The 16432-nt window shown below is 34.5% G+C and overlaps 1 protein-coding gene across 1 annotated transcript; it reads right to left on the bottom strand.

Annotated features, from left to right (window-relative positions):
* Window positions 1–12545: 12545 nt before the first annotated feature.
* LOC126880950 (uncharacterized) lies at window positions 12546–13328 on the bottom strand. The gene has a single exon (XM_050645027.1). The coding sequence runs from the start codon at window positions 13326–13328 to the stop codon at window positions 12546–12548; it is 783 nt and encodes a 260-aa protein (XP_050500984.1).
* Window positions 13329–16432: the final 3104 nt, after the last annotated feature.

Raw genomic sequence — 16432 nt, 5'->3', positions numbered from 1 at the left:
ATTGCCTATTTGTCTAATTTGTAAAATTCGTATTAGAGTTTTCAAAAAGCTTATATAGGGTGAAATTTTTTCTAAGACCCAAACGAACTAATTTTTTAAAGCCGGACCTGATATTTTTCTAGTTTGAATAAATCAGTTAATTGGGTGGTAATATAAATCAAATATTTGTTAAAAAAAATTAATTTTTGTAATAAAAGTTAATTTTTTTAAATCTATGGTTTACTTTAAATACCAAACTTTTAATATTCATAGTCAAATTTGATTTTTTTATAAAAAAATTAAGTAATCGTGTGGGGAAAAAAATAAATATGCCATTTTAATTGCCTATTTGTCTAATTTGTAAAATTCATAATAGAGTTTAATAATAATATATAATTTCGTAATACAGTGTGAAATTTTTTCTAAGACCCAAACGAACTAATTTTTAAAGCCGGACCTGATTTTTTCTAGTTTGAATAAATCAGTTGATTGGGTGGTAACATAAATCAAATATTTGTTTAAAAAAAGTAATTTTTGTAATAAAAGTTAATTTTTTTTAAATATATGGTTCACTTTACCAAATTTTTAATTCATAGTCAAATTTGATTTTTTTATAAAAAAATTAAGTAATCGTGTGGGAAAAAAATAAATACGTCATTTTAATTGCCTATTTGTCTAATTTGTAAAATTAATATTAGAGTTTTCAGATAGCGTATACAGGGTGAAATTTTTTCTAAGACACAAACGAACTAATTTTTTAAAGCCGGACCTGATTTTTTTCTAGTTTGAATAAATCAGTTGATTAGGTGGTAATAGTGCAACGATTGACCAAAATAAGAGACACATCGATCTGACCGTTCAAAAATTATGACGAATATAAATTTCTGTCAAAATGCGAAACTCGCCCTGTATATTATTAAACAAGGGGAGCAGACACTTTTTAATGGTCATTTGTTATTCCCCATAGGAGCCTCTACACGAGGTAGGAGTATGTACAGTTCCTCATGACTCACCCTGTATAATATAATAATATAATTATAAATATTATATTATAATATATTTGACACAATATAACTTTATAAAATAAACACAATATATTACTTAATAAGTTATAAATTCCAATAAACACAGCAAATTCGTTAATGTCACTTGTCATTGAAAATGATCAACGTCAAAATTAATAGTAAACAAGGTATAAAATTTAAAAATATACTGACCCATTGTTACAGTTAAAAATCCTTTAAATATTTTTAGAAAAATATTGATATAAATTACAGTAACTATTTTATTAAATAAACAAGTTTAAGTAATTTTATCTGCAGTTTATATCAGACTAATATTAAAAAAGTGGTATGCACAACTTAAACCTAATTTCAGCCCGTGAGTAATGAACTTTACTCACTGGTAAAATAATGGGTGTTATTATCTATTCAAAAATAGTGAATAATACGCATGTTATTAAACGGTCCTAGAAAAATGTTTTGATTTCATGAGCGTGTGAATTCATTTCGTTGGCATTCCTCTGGGATATGCTTTTCGTTGCAATTGTTTATGAATTTTGCAACTTATGTGGTTGGCTGGATTCTTTCCCAAAAATTTAAATTTTATATTTTTAGTTGTTTGTTTTTACTCGATTCTGTTTTTGAGAAGAAAAATAGTCTGTGTTTAATTCCGCTTATATGAAATTTATTAATGGGGCTTTTCATTCAGTTATTTATTTCAAGCTTCTGTCATATGTCGTTTAATCCGTATATATTAATATTATACACATATTATACAACATATGACAGAAGCTCGAAACAAATGACTGTTGTTGAAAAGTCCTATTATGATTATTTTTAGTAAGAAAACTAGTGTTCTCTACAAATAAAAAATCTCAAAAAAAACACTATATCAAACAAACAGAAATAAATACTATAATTACAAAAGCATATTACAATGTACAATAAAGAAAAAATATGCAATTTTTTATAGAGTCCACATGTAAAATTAAACGTTATTTACGTGTAGATTTAGCTACTATTACATAAATTATATTTATACAGCCACCGCCACCACCACCGCCACCGTTACCACCACCGCCACCGCCACAGAAACTGCCACCGCCACCCTGCAGAACTGCAACCGGCGCAGCAGGTGCTGTGGATATAGTTTGGATTATCAAAAGGACGACGTAGAAAAATGCCTAGAACAAATAATAAATAATTAGTGCAGGCAGTGATGGTATTTGGCTCCAAATTCCATCCTCTAGAGACTGCAACAATTTACTTGATATGTTCAATGTAAGTAGCGAATAGCTCAAGAAACAATATACACTCACCGGCACAAAAAACGGGCACCCCAAAAAATGGGTCATTTTTAATGACTTGTATTTAATAAACCTGATAACCGATATAAGTAATTTTTTTAATATGTTATAACCTTATTCTTTATCAATATCGCTGTAATAATATTTTTGCTAGACAGATACATTGCCATTGTATACAGGGTGTACGAATCAAACTGTGTTTTTTTTCTCAAACTTTGGAACACCCTGTGGAATGTTCTAGCTTTTATAAAATACTGAAATTAAAACTCAGCTATAGCCTCAGGTTTTCTTAACATTCTGTTTTTTGATTCATTCGCTTATGTTGGATAATAAAAAAGTTAGGCACTTTAACAACTACCCCTGTTTTTCATCAATACAGGGTGTTTTTAAATAAGTACGGCAAACTTTAAGGGGTAATTCTGCATGATAAAATAATGACAGTTTGCTTTATAAACCTATGCTTGCAAATGCTTCTTTTCCGATATAGGGGGTGTTGAAATTGTTCTTACAAACTGACGATTTATTTATTGCTCTAAGACGGTTTGTGATATGTAATCTTTACAGGAGATTTTAATTCGCATAATATTGCTTGGGGTGGGCCAAACACAGACTGCTACGGTATAACACTTATGAAAGCCCTAGATCGAAATAATCTTGTATATCTAAACGATGGAACAGCTATATTTATAGGAAATTATTTACAAACTCAGTCAGCTATCGATTTGACAATTTGTTCTCCTTGTATAAAACATTTACTACATTGGCAAACATTAAAGGATCTTTACGGGTCTGATCATATTCCATGCATTACACAAATATATATGTCTCCCAAAATTAATAAATCATTATCTTGTAGAAAATGGAATATTAAAAAGGCTAACTGGGATCTATATTATATGGAGTCCCATGAACAGTTTAGTAAAACAGAAGTTGGTGATTACAATTCTTTTATACAAATTGTAGAAACCACAGCAAACCTTTCTATACCTAAATTTAAATCTAATCAATGTTCAAATAAAAATAAACAATGGTGGAATGAAAAATGCCAGTATTTAGTACAGAAACGAAAAAATAGTTTTCATAAATATATGAATAATCCCACATTAGACAATTTGTTAGAATATAAAAGAACTGATGCTATAGCAAAAAAAACTTTTAAGCAAACTAAAAAAGATAGCTGGATAAATTATTGTAAATCTCTCAATAGATCAGTACCTCTTAAGACTATATGGAAAAAGGTAAATAATTTTAAAATCGCAAAATCTCTAATCAAACTCAATCAGATCAAGAAGAATGGCTAGCGGAATTTCATAACATTTTAACTCCTCCATATGTATCACCTGATCCAATCTTTCTTGACTGTCCAGGGGTGACAGATCACCATAGTAGTGTCAATTATCTCACCAATCAGTTTTCAAAACAAGAATTAGATATGGCATTTAAAAAGTCTGCCAATACAGCTCCAGGTTTTGATAATAAGAATTATTCTATGTGGTTTAATCTTTCTAAACCAGGAAAAAGTTTGCTTCTAAATCTACTAAACGATATTTGGTTAAAAAAAATCGACATACCTTCACAATGGAAAAACTTTATTTTAGTTCCCATACTTAAGCCAGGATAACCAAAAAATCAAGCATCGTCATATAGGGCCATTTCTTTATCATCATGTGTTTTAAAAACATACGAAAGAATGATAAAATCACGACTAGAATTTTTTTTAGAATCTAATAACCTTATTCATAATTCTCAATTCGGGTTTCGAAAAAAAAATCGGCATATGAAAACCTGGCCAATATTGTGACAGATATTCAACTATCACTTTCCAATGACCAGTCAACATCAGCTTTATTTTTAGACATAAAAGGGGCATATGACAACGTAAAATTAGATATATTATATTTAAAAATGTGTCAAATGGGAATTCCTCAAAGTCTAGCTAAACACGTATATATTCTATACAACAACAGAAATCTATTTTTTAGAGAAAATAACTCATTCTCTGAATGCAGACAAACATCTATGGGGCTGCCACAAGGTGGTATATTAAGTCCTATATTATATTTAATTTACTCAAGTGATTTAATTGTTGACATCCCACAAAATGTATCTATTTTGCAATATGCCGATGATATTGTTATTTACACTCGTCACAAATCCATTGAGATAGGCCATGAGCAACTTAATTATGCAGTAAAGAATTTAGACAATTGGACTTTCAATAACGGCTTATCAATTTCCGAAGAAAAATCAGTATTAGTTAGATACTTTTACAAGAAAAAGATTTCGTTGTCCTTCTCAAATAAAGTTATCAAAATATGTATTTCCTTACAAATCTTCTACTAAATTTTTAGGAGTAATTTTAGAATGTAAATTAAATTGGAAAGAACACATAAATTATGTAATCAAAAGAACAGAAAATAGTGTAAATTTATTAAAAACTTTCAGTCATTCCTCCTGGGGAGGGGATCCAAAAATAATGTTACTGTTTTATAAAACACTCGTCAGATCTATTTAAGATTATGGTTCTTTATTTTACCATTCAGCAGCGGAATCAAATCTTAAAAAAATAGATCAAATAAAAAACAAATGTCTTCGACTCAGTATTGGATACTTGGGAAGTACGCCTATAGACGTCATGGAAGCTGAAACATGTGAACCACCACTGAACCTGCGTAGAAGATTTTTGTCTGACAAATTCGTGTTAAACTTAAGTTGTCAGAAATCTAAGGTATTGGCTAAAATATCCAGTTTAGCCAGTATGGTTTTGACATCTAAATATTGGGAGAAGAAAAAAACACCGTTATTAGTTGAAAGCTTTATTACCAATGTAAACAGATATGAACTACTTTATCAATCCAATGGTATCCCTTTATGGAATTATCCCTATGAAATGTTTCTATATCCAGTAAAGACTCATATTAATGTTAGATACTTGTGTCAAAACAGTGATATTATACAAAAAGAACATTATCGGGAATGTACAGTTAAGTGGAAGGAGTATGGAAAAATTTATACCGATGGATCGAAATCGGAACATGGAGTTGGTTGTGCCGTTTATTACCCTTCTAAAAATATTAAGTTAATATACAAACTACCAGAAATGTTGTCAATTTTCAGTGCAGAGCTTATTGCCATAAAACTAGCAATTAGTATGTGTTTAGAACAAGAAGATGATAAATTTGTTATATTCACAGACTCTAAAAGTTCTGTAGAAAAACTTAAAAACCTTTGTTTAAATCCTAATTTAAATTATATACTTCTTGATATTTTGGAATTGTATCACAATGTATTAAGTATGGGAAAACAAATTTATATTTCATGGATCAAAGCCCATTCAGGTATAGAAGAAAATGAAGAAGTGGATTCTTTAGCAAAAAATGGGGCGAAAAATGGAAGAATACTCGGATCAAAAATACCAGAGTCTGACTTTATTCCAATTTTTCGAAAGGAACTAAAGGAAAATTGGCAGCTAAAATATGAATTAGGAGAGAAGAGACAGTTTTTTTTAAGAATATACAACCAAAAATAAGGGACAAACCATGGTTTGAGAATATATGTAATCGTTCAATTATTCGGATTATAAGTCGAATGCGCTGTAATCATGCCTTATTTTCCGTGTATATGTAAAATAGGTTTGTTAGATAATAATAAATGTCTGTGATAAAATTGCCGATTTACAACATATTATTTTAGAATGTCTTTTAAAAAAATTAGAAATTGACAAGCTTTATCAAAATTTAATATCTTACAATATGAAATTTCCAATAAATGTTTCAAATCTATTGACATTAGAGGATAATAGTATTTATAATATTATATATCAGTATGTAAAATCTACTAACATTACATTGTAAGCAGTATTGCGACAGACAAAAAAAATTTTTTCATTGTAAGCCTAAACCGAAAAAATAATTAAAAAAATAAAAAATAAAAAGCAAAAAAAAAACTAAAAAATAAAAAATAATAATAATAATATAAAAAAACAAAACAATAAAAAAAATATACATAAATCCTAATAAAACGAAAAGAAATAAAAAAATTTAAAAAAAATAAAAAAAAAAACAAAACAAAATAAATAAAAAAATAATAATAAAAATATGAATACAAAATTATTAGGCATTTACTAACATACCATTATTGTATTGTATACAAATTATTGTTACCCAATGTACCACGTATATAAATGTAAGTATAAGTAAGCAATGGTTGATAAAACTATAATAAAACATGACTGGCCTTTTGGCTACGCCAGTGCCATTAACTTAGTTAAAAAAATAAAAAAAAATTTAATATTATCTCCTTAAGGGCCTCTTTCACTCAGTTGTCTGGTTGGGAATGTTACTATTTATGTGTGTTTTTTGTTTTGAAAATTGTATTAAACTATTTTACGCCTGTAGGATAGGTACCAGATATACTAGTTGATTTTTATGTGCTTCTTTCTGTGATATAGCTGTTTTTGTCTGGTTCTTCTTAATTCCATTTATGGAGTTTATTGGTATTTTTTCAAAAGGGTTGAAATTTTATAAAATATTTAAAACTATGGACATCACAAACATTGATTTTGACGAATACACTTTTTTTAAAAAATATTAGCCGGCAAGTTTTTAATCATTTGAACAAGCTTACTTTTTAGTCCAGAAAGCCACTGCGCATCCGCTAGGAAAAATATTCCGATTCGGATTTTTTGCACAATCTTACTCAAAAAGGACCCCTTTTAACAAATTTGCATGTTGCCAGGACCAAAAGTGAGTCAAAAACTTTTTAAACGTTTTTTTTTTTTTTTTTTTCTAAAATTATTTTTTTGCATGGAACAAAGTTTTTTTAGGTTTTTTTGATCATTCCAAACAGAAAAGGTCTTTAGTGGCATTTCTCTAAAATTGATAGTTTTTGACATATAAGCGATTAAAAATTGAAAAATTGCGAAATCGGCCATTTTTAACCCTCAAAAACTATGTGAACAACTGAAAATTTGAATGTTGCCAAGGTAGGTGGATATTGTTTAAACATCTATTGATGAAATCCCAAAGAGTTTTTTGCAATACAATATTCAAAACGCCTTTGTTTTTTAATTGCTAATCAAGCGTGCGCGACATTATTTTCCACCGTTGCATGTGTATACAGTACGGTGCAAATGAAAATAATAAATTCGTTATTTCGTAAACCGGCGACTATAAGGAAAAATCCCGAAACAGGTCGATTTTTATGTTTAAGTTATGATATTGTGGCATATATGGCATACTAGTGACGTCATCCATCTGGGCGTGATGACGTAATCGATGATTTTTTTAAATGAGAATAGGGGTCGTGTGCTAGCTCATTTGAAAGGTTCTTCAATTCTCTATTCAGTAATATAAACATTTACATAATTATTTATACAGGGTGTCCAAAACAAGTTTTTAATTAAATTATTTGAAAAGAAGAATGTATATAATTTATTTAATTCAAAATACATTTTACTGTTACCCGAAAACTAGAAAATGTTTATTTCACAAACAAACATTGCTTTTCGATTAAATTCAATGTTCAAGCCAGCTCCCGCCAGCCACCTGCATCTTGGAAGTTTGAACATTTAATTTAAGCGAAAAGCAATGTTTATTTGTGAAATAAACTTTGTTTTCTGATTTGTGAAAGCAGTAAATTGTATTTTGATTAAATAAATTACATACATTCTTCTTTTTTGTCAAATAATTTAATTTAATAAAAATTTTTTGAACACCTTGTATAAATAATTATGTAAATGTTTATATTACTGAATAGAGAATTGAAGAACCTTTCAAATGAGCTAGCAAACGACTCCTATTCTTATTTAAAAAAATCATCGATTACGTCATCACGCCCAGATGGATGACGTCACTAGTATACCATATATGCCACAATATCATAACTTAAACATAAAAATCGACCTGTTTCGGGATTTTTCCTTATAGTCGCCGGTTTACGAAATAACGAATTTATTATTTTCATTTGCACCGTACTGTATACACATGCAACGGTGGAAAATAGTGTCGCGCACGCTTGATTAGCAATTAAAAAACAAAGGAGTTTTGAATATTGTATTGCAAAAAACTCTTTGAGATTTCATCAATAGATGTTTAAAGAATATTCACCTACATTGGCAACATTCAAATTTTCAGTTTTTCACATAGTTTTTGAGGGTTAAAAATGGCCGATTTCGCAATTTTTCAATTTTTAATGTCAAAAACTATCAACTTTAGAGAAAAGTCACTAAAGACCTTGTCTGTTTGGAATGATCCAAAAAACCTAAAAAAACTGTGTTACATGCAAAAAAAAAATAATTTTAGGAGAAAAAAAAACGTTTAAAAAATTTTTGACTCACTTTTGTTCCTGGCAACATGCAAATTTGTTAAAAGGGGTTCTTTTTGAGTACGATTGTGCAAAAAATCCGAATCGGAATATTTTTCCTAGCGGATGCGCAGTGACTTTACGGACTATTTATTTCTCACTCATTACATTAAACTCCGCACCCTTCCAAACGATCCACTTCGCAGCGTAGTCTCCGGCGCTAGAAAATCGAATGTTTTAGCCACTCTGTGGATCCACAGAGTAGCGCAGCAGAGTAGTCCGTCTGTTTTTGGTTTTGCCCTAAACGCAGGGCCCCCGTAAGAGTTACAAGCGCCTGTGTGCAAAAAAGATTTTGGCGCCCCTTAAGTTATTTTGGATCATGTTTTTTTATTTATTTTTTTTGGCGGTAGTTTGGTAGGTCAATGCTTGAAATAAAGCAAAAAATTGAACTTAAGAAGTAATATTCATAGTCCATTCACCCACTGTCGAAAATTGCAAAACCTTCGAATTTTAAAGAACCGCTTGGATTGACATGAAATTTGGTATACACATAGCTAACATGTCAAAGAACAAAAGTGCTATTGTGCTAATGTGTGCTTTCGCCCTGGATGTGAGTTTCGCCTTTTCTCGGGAGCGAAAAAACATACGTTCAAATAAGGAATTAGATAAAGCTACTAATTTTAAGCAAATTTTGTTCTATAGAGTTTGTGGCCGGTTTGCGGGCTGCAAAGTAGTCGGGGCACACTTTAAACTATTTTATTTGTTTATTTACAACAAACTACATACTAAAACAAGTAAGAAAAATTATGACAGTTGTATTCTAAGTTTCTAAAATCTTCTGACAGACGTCCGTCAATCCGTCTCCTCTTCTTTCCCCAGCCGGTCAACACATATGTGGTCGTAGGCTAACTGTCAATCTGCCACAGGGCTCCCCTCCAGTGAAGAACCTACTGGTTTCGAACGGCAATGTTGACCGTGTTACTCATCAGACGGTTGGCATATACATGTTCTTCCTGCACCTGTTGGGCCGCTGGAATATATGCTGGCTTGAGTCGGTCCATGGAAATTCTCTGAGGAACATTTTTGACATCTACAGTTAGAAACTTGTCACTTCGTTCCAACACTCTGAACGGGCCGGTATAGTGAGGTGTAAGCGGAGGCTTTACTTTATCAGTCCGCACAAACACATGACTCGTAGTCTGCAGATCCGGATGGACAAAGGCAGTGCGGACTGAGTGGTTGCTCGTCGGTATAGGCCGCAATGCTCCCATGGTCTGACGTAGTCGTTGGACAAAACTATGCTCGTCGGGTGTAGCAGCACTAGGGACAAGCAGCTGTCCAGGGAGACATATTGGTTTACCATACACTAACTCGGAGGCTGTACACGCAATGTCCTGTTTGAAAGTGTTTCGAAGGCTTAGCATGACCAGAGGGAGGGCGTCAACCCACGATACTGTGTCCGCGGCGATGAGAGCAGCCTTAAGGGTTCGGTGGAAACGTTCAATACATCCATTTGACTGTGGGTGGTAGGCAGTGGTTTTAATATGTTGTACACCTAGCAATCTATTGAGCTGGCGAAATAAGTGGCTCTCAAATTGCCTACCTCGATCCGTTGTTATGGTTGCTGGCACACCAAACCGAGATATCCATCCCTCAAGGAGCTTCTGCGCAACAACTTCGGCTGTAATTTCCGAGATAGGTATGGCCTCGGGCCATCTTGTGAAACGATCGATGATTGTGAGCAGGTATCGAAAGTTCTGATTTGTTGGAAGTGGGCCCACAATGTCGACATGTATGTGTGCGAATCGATCGTCTGGCATTCCTATAGGTGTCACAGGTGTAACAGTGTGACGTCCAATTTTGGCACGTTGACATTGGATGCACTCTCGTGACCACTGCTTGACTTGGCGATTCATGTTATGCCACACAAAGCGTTCGGCAATCATTCGTAATGTAGCAGCATGTCCTGGGTGGGACTGCGTGTGGAACTTCAGGAAAACGTCTCTCTGGAACACAGCTGGCACATAAACTCGTATACGACCATCTTAGACTGAACAATAAATAGGTCGTTGGCTATCTGGTAGAACTATTAGCTGAAGTTGTAAGGAGCTAGCAGGATCGTTCAGAGTTTGTTGGAGAGTCTCATCTGTAGTCTGAGCTTCGGATAGCCGGTTATAGTCAATCGTAATGGGTGTTGTGACAGCGTCTACTTCGGGTCGTGAGAGACAATCGGCAACGATATTGGCTGCACCCTGAATATGTCGAATGTCGGTCGAGAATTGTCCAATAAATTCTAGTTGGCGTATCTGTCGTGGGGACTGCCGCTCATGTCGCTGTTGGAAGGCAAACGTTAAAGGCTTGTGGTCAGTATAAATGGTAAACGGCATGCCCTCAAGAAAATGGCGGAAGTGATGTATGCCACTGAATATGGCCAGCAGCTCTCGGTCATAAGTGCTATAGTTTCGCTCCGTCTTAGAAAGCTTTCTAGAGAAGAAAGCGATGGGTTGTAGATGTTCACCTATAAGCTGTTGCAAAACACCGCCGATGGCAACATCTGAGGCATCAACTGACATGTTCAATTGGGCATTCGGTGCTGGGAAAACCAATTCAGTCGACGCGGCCAAGAGTTCTTTGACTTTGGAGAAAGCTGCTGCAGCTGCTGGTGTTAATGTCAGTTCTTGCTTCTTTTTCTTTTGCTGAGACAGTAAGTCGGTTAATGGCATTAGTTCATTCGCAGCATTTGGTAACCAACGTCTGTAGAAATTGAGCATACCCATAAACCTTCGTAGCTGTCGATAGGTCGTAGGTTGTGGAAAGTTGCGAATTGCGCCTACTTTAGCCGGCAATGGACGAACGCCAGTTGGGGAGACCGTGGCACCCAGGAAGTTTACTTCACTTTCACGGAATTTTGATTTATCCTTATTGATTTGAAGTCCATTTGCTTCCAGAATCCGAAGTACTGATGCCAGGTGTTTGTCATGCTCGGTATCAGTCTCCGAGGCAACCAAAATATCGTCGATGTATACATACACATATGGGCATTCTCGAAAAAGGTGATCGAGGTACCTCTGGAACGTCTGGGCAGCATTTCGCAAACCGAATGGCATTCGGAGAAACTCGTAAAGTCCAAAGGGGGTTATTACAGCCGTCTTTTGTACATCCTTCGGGTGGACTGGAATTTGGTAAAAAGCACGTACCAAATCAATACAAGAGAAAATTCTCTTTCCATGTAGCTGGTTAGCAAAATCCTGGATGTGCGGTATTGGGTAGCGATCTGGTTTGGTCATGGCATTTAGACGGCGAAAATCTCCACAGGCTCGCCATCGTCCATTGGACTTCTTAACCAAGTGAAGCGGACTAGCCCAAGATGACTTTGATGGTCGGATAATGCCTGCCTGCATCAGCTCATTGAATTCTGCTCGTGCAGCTTGAAAACGATCTGGTGGAAGTCTTCGTGGTTTAGAAAATACTGGTGTACCTCGAGTCTCAATATAGTGCTGGACCCTTTCAGTATCCTCTGGTATAGTGGCTGCCGGACGATCGTAAGGATGGGCAGTGGATAGGCCTACTTCTGGTACTTTAACACGACGAGACACACAGGTAATACTGCTCGACATATTTGAGCTTACTAGTCGTTTGTTTCTCATGTCAACACTAATGCCATAATGTGTAAGAAAATCGGCTCCTAGTATGGGTGTGGTGACATCTGCGACTACAAAAGTCCATGTTACAGGTTGGTCTAGACCAAGGTTTAATGAAAGTTGTCTCTGCCCATACGTTTGGATGCACGATCCGGTGGCAGAATATAGGCATACAGTGCTGGGCCGAGTCGCAGTGCAGATTTTACGTGGAAGCACACTCAGGTCTGCCCCTGTATCAATAAGGAACTGAAGTTGGAGAACACTATCGGTAATGAAGAGGCGGCGTGGTATGTGAGGGGCTGCAGTTGCCGCCATTACTGCGCCCTTTCGTCGTTTTTTGTAAAACTGCAGGGTGGTCTACATTTCTTTGCTTGTGCACCAAATCTTCGATGGTAGTAACACTGCTCGTCAGATGATGACTTGGCACTCTTGACCATTTGAATCTGTTGCCGTTCTTCAGCTACAGCTAATCTGTTGGATAAAGCGCTCACTTGGTCATTCAATGCAGCCACTGCTCTGTCTAAGATAGGGCTTTCGGTAACAGCCATGACTGGAAAATTGGAACATCGGAGGTACTTATCGGCTTTCTTAGCAAGCTCTTCTAGATCTCCATCAAGAACAGATATAACACTTCGAACCGAAGGTGGTAGGCGGTCCAACCAAAAATTTTTTAGAACTTGTGTACTAATGCTATCCGTGGCCAGAGCTTGCATTCTGTGGAGTAGTTGAGTGGGTTTTAAGTCACCCAGAGTGAGCTCCATTAATCTGTGGATCCTTTCATCTGAGCTAATGCCATACCTTTCGAGAAGGCGAGCTTTCAGTTGTGTATAGGCATTGCCAGCAGTTGGATTCTTTACAATATCCGCCACTTCTATTAGTATGTCACTGTTTAAACTAGCAACAGTATGATCGAATTTGCAGTTGTCAGATGTTATTTTGGCTTGTCGGAACTGCGCCTCCAGCCGAAGAAACCATAGTTCTGGTTCATTGCGCCAAAACTCTGGAGCTTTTATGCCTACCCGTGCAATTATTGGGTGATCATTGCCTTCGTATGGTGTAGCATTATCGTTTGGCATTGTTTGGTCGTTATCTGTCATAATGTCGTCTTTAAATCCTTGTACTTACAGTCTTTTTCTCGGGGTCACCAATGTGGCCGGTTTGCGGGCTGCAAAGTAGTCGGGGCACACTTTAAACTATTTTATTTGTTTATTTACAACAAACTACATACTAAAACAAGTAAGAAAAATTATGACAGTTGTATTCTAAGTTTCTAAAATCTTCTGACAGACGTCCGTCAATCCGTCTCCTCTTCTTTCCCCAGCCGGTCAACACATATGTGGTCGTAGGCTAACTGTCAATCTGCCACAAGTTTTTTCACTAAGTCAATACTTTTCGAGTTATTTGCTAGTAAATATATTCATTTTTAAACATAAAAAACAGGTTTTAGACAGTTTTTCGCAAATAACTCAAAAAGTAAGCATTTTATCGAAACAAGTATGCTTAGCAAAAATATAGCTCATAAAAAGAAAAAATGGTGTATATATGAAATCTTTAGACCCAGTAGAAGCAGAGTTGTAGCTAATGAAAAGTAGGTTCAACGTGAAATAACCAAAGAATCAAGCACTTATCGGGGAAAACTCATAATTTTTTTAAAGTATTTAAAAGAAACTTTATTTTTGTTTGTTTTTTTAGTTTCTAACATCAAAACTAAGTAATAAGTAACTAAGTTACGCTCCAAATAGTGTTGGTCCCTTTTTTTGGTAAAAGAAAAAATCGTGAAAATCACCTCCTAATTAGCATCCCAAATGAAATTAATCATTACCGCTTCACAGCAAGACGCCTCAAGTTATTTTACTTATGTATTGTTTATAATAATATCATCTGAAGTTTTATAGGTTAAAAGGGCTTAAACGAGCCACTAATCACGGGTGTATGCAAATTTTGAACAGCCATAATATCTTAACAAATTTTTGTCCTACAGAAAAACAAAAAACCCAAAATATTCATAAAAGCAAAACCTACATTTTTTTACTGCTTGAGATTTTTGGTATCACTAATAAATTTTTAAGTTATCTTAAAAAAAAGGGAATTTTTTTATAAAAAAAATTTACTTTAAAACCAAATCTTTTCAAAAATAAGCACTCCGATGAAACTTACAGATTATTTATTTTATATATTTTAGATATATTTAGATATATTTTATTTGGGATGCTTATTAGAGGGAGTGAGTTTTACGATTTTTTTTACCAAAAAAATAAGGGGCCTTTATTTTGCGCGAATTTACTTACTTTTGATGCTAAAATTAGGAAGTTGTAATTAGTTTTCCCCGAAAAGTGCTTCATTTTTTGGTTATTTCAAGTTGAAATATTCGATTTGGAATTAGACGAATAAGGACCTAATTTTCATTAGCTACAAATCTGCTTCTACTGGGTGTAGAGACTTCATAAATATACCCATTTGTTTCACTTTTTTTAAGCTAGATTTTTTCTAAGATAATTTTTTTCGACAAAATACTTACTTTTTGAGTTATTTGCGAGAAACTGTCTAAAACGGGGTTTCTTGTTGGGGAATGAACATATTCACTCGTAAATAACTCTAATAAGTATACGCGCCAATAGAGTATTGACTTTGAAACTGTGACCTAACTCTATAGAACCAAAGTTGCTTAGGAAGTCAGTTTATCCAATTCCGGACATATTTTGAACGTATATTTTTTCAACTCGAGAAGGGGTGAAACTCACAGGAGAAACTCAGCCCAGGACAAAAAGCAGACATCGGCACAATTAATATACTTTTTTTCTTTGACGTGTTAGTTATGTGTATGACAAATTTCATGTCAATACAAGCGGTCCTTTAAAATTCACATCAAAAGCCGTCAGTAAATGGACTATTATTTGTATACTAAAATATCAAAATAAAACAAACAGAATAAAATCATAATAAAATAAATTAAAATGCATGACTTCTGATATTTTCTCTCACATAGGAATCGGCGGCAGTAACTGGATGATGTACCAATAAAATTTCGTGTGGATGTATATCTTCTTCTTCTTTAGGTGGCGTGTCCGTATTCAGACGTTGGTCATCATCATGTTTACTAAGTCCCTAAAACCCATATCGGCTGCTGAGCGAAATGATTTTTCTACTGTGGTTCCACACCATTGTCTAATATTACGCAACCATGAAAGTTTCTTTCGACCAATCCTTCTCTTTCCCTCCACTTTTCCTTGTATTATAAGGCAAAGTAGATAGTATTTAGGTCCTCTAATTATATGGCCAAAGTATTCTGTTTTTCTCCTCTTTTTCTCCTATTTAATTTCTCAACATTTATTTTAAAATTAATTTTTGTTTTTTCTCCAAATTTTTTAATTTTTGACGCCGGGTTTTGGCGCCCCTAAAGGATGGCGCCCGTGTGCACTGAACACTTTGCACATATGGTAGCGGGGGCCCTGCCTAAACGCTGTCTGAGGGGAGAGAGATGTGAAATGCTAAAATTGATATACAGGGAAAATTAACACCAGGAAAAGGTATGAGAAGAAGGAGGGTGTCATGGTTGAAACATTTAAAGGACTGGCTTAAATGCAGTTCAATAAAACTCTTCAGAGCAGCGGCAGATAGAGTAAAGAGAGTGATGATAATATCCAACCTCCGATTGGGAGACGACGGCACTTTAAGAAGAAGACTAAATAACAGTGGCGTAGCGTAGTGGGGGCGGCCCGCTCCGGGCGGCACTTTTTAGGGGGCGGCAAAATCTAACAATAAATAATAAAAATATTTTGTAAATATTTGAACCATTTTATATTTTTATCGCAACTACAAATTCGGACCGATTGAAAGGAACACGGAATTTTTCATTACTTATTTTGTGACGAATTCGGGGAATTCCTTTTCTTTGAATGATATTTTGTAGCGACTGGCAACAACGTCTATACTGACTTGTGGGAATTCCACGTTTATGGCTAAAAATCAGCGAGAATGACTTCTATTACATACATCGGCAATTATTTTACTGCCCTATACGTTATACAGTGTGTGGAACAAAGAAAACACTTAATTGTTTTAATACGAATTGCAAGAAAAAATTGTTCAACTCTGCAGTCAGGTACAGCCAGATTAGCTGAATGCAATGAGACTTGCATTGTATGATCGATTAGGTTTTTGTTCACTGCAAGAGGGTGGTTTGTTATTGTTCGAACATTTA

Source organism: Diabrotica virgifera, chromosome 2 (genome assembly GCF_917563875.1).
Source record: "Diabrotica virgifera virgifera chromosome 2, PGI_DIABVI_V3a".
NCBI classification, from domain to species: Eukaryota; Metazoa; Arthropoda; class Insecta; order Coleoptera; family Chrysomelidae; genus Diabrotica; species Diabrotica virgifera.
Note: the sequence above shows the minus strand (reverse complement) of the source record. Positions and strands in the feature narration are given on the sequence as shown.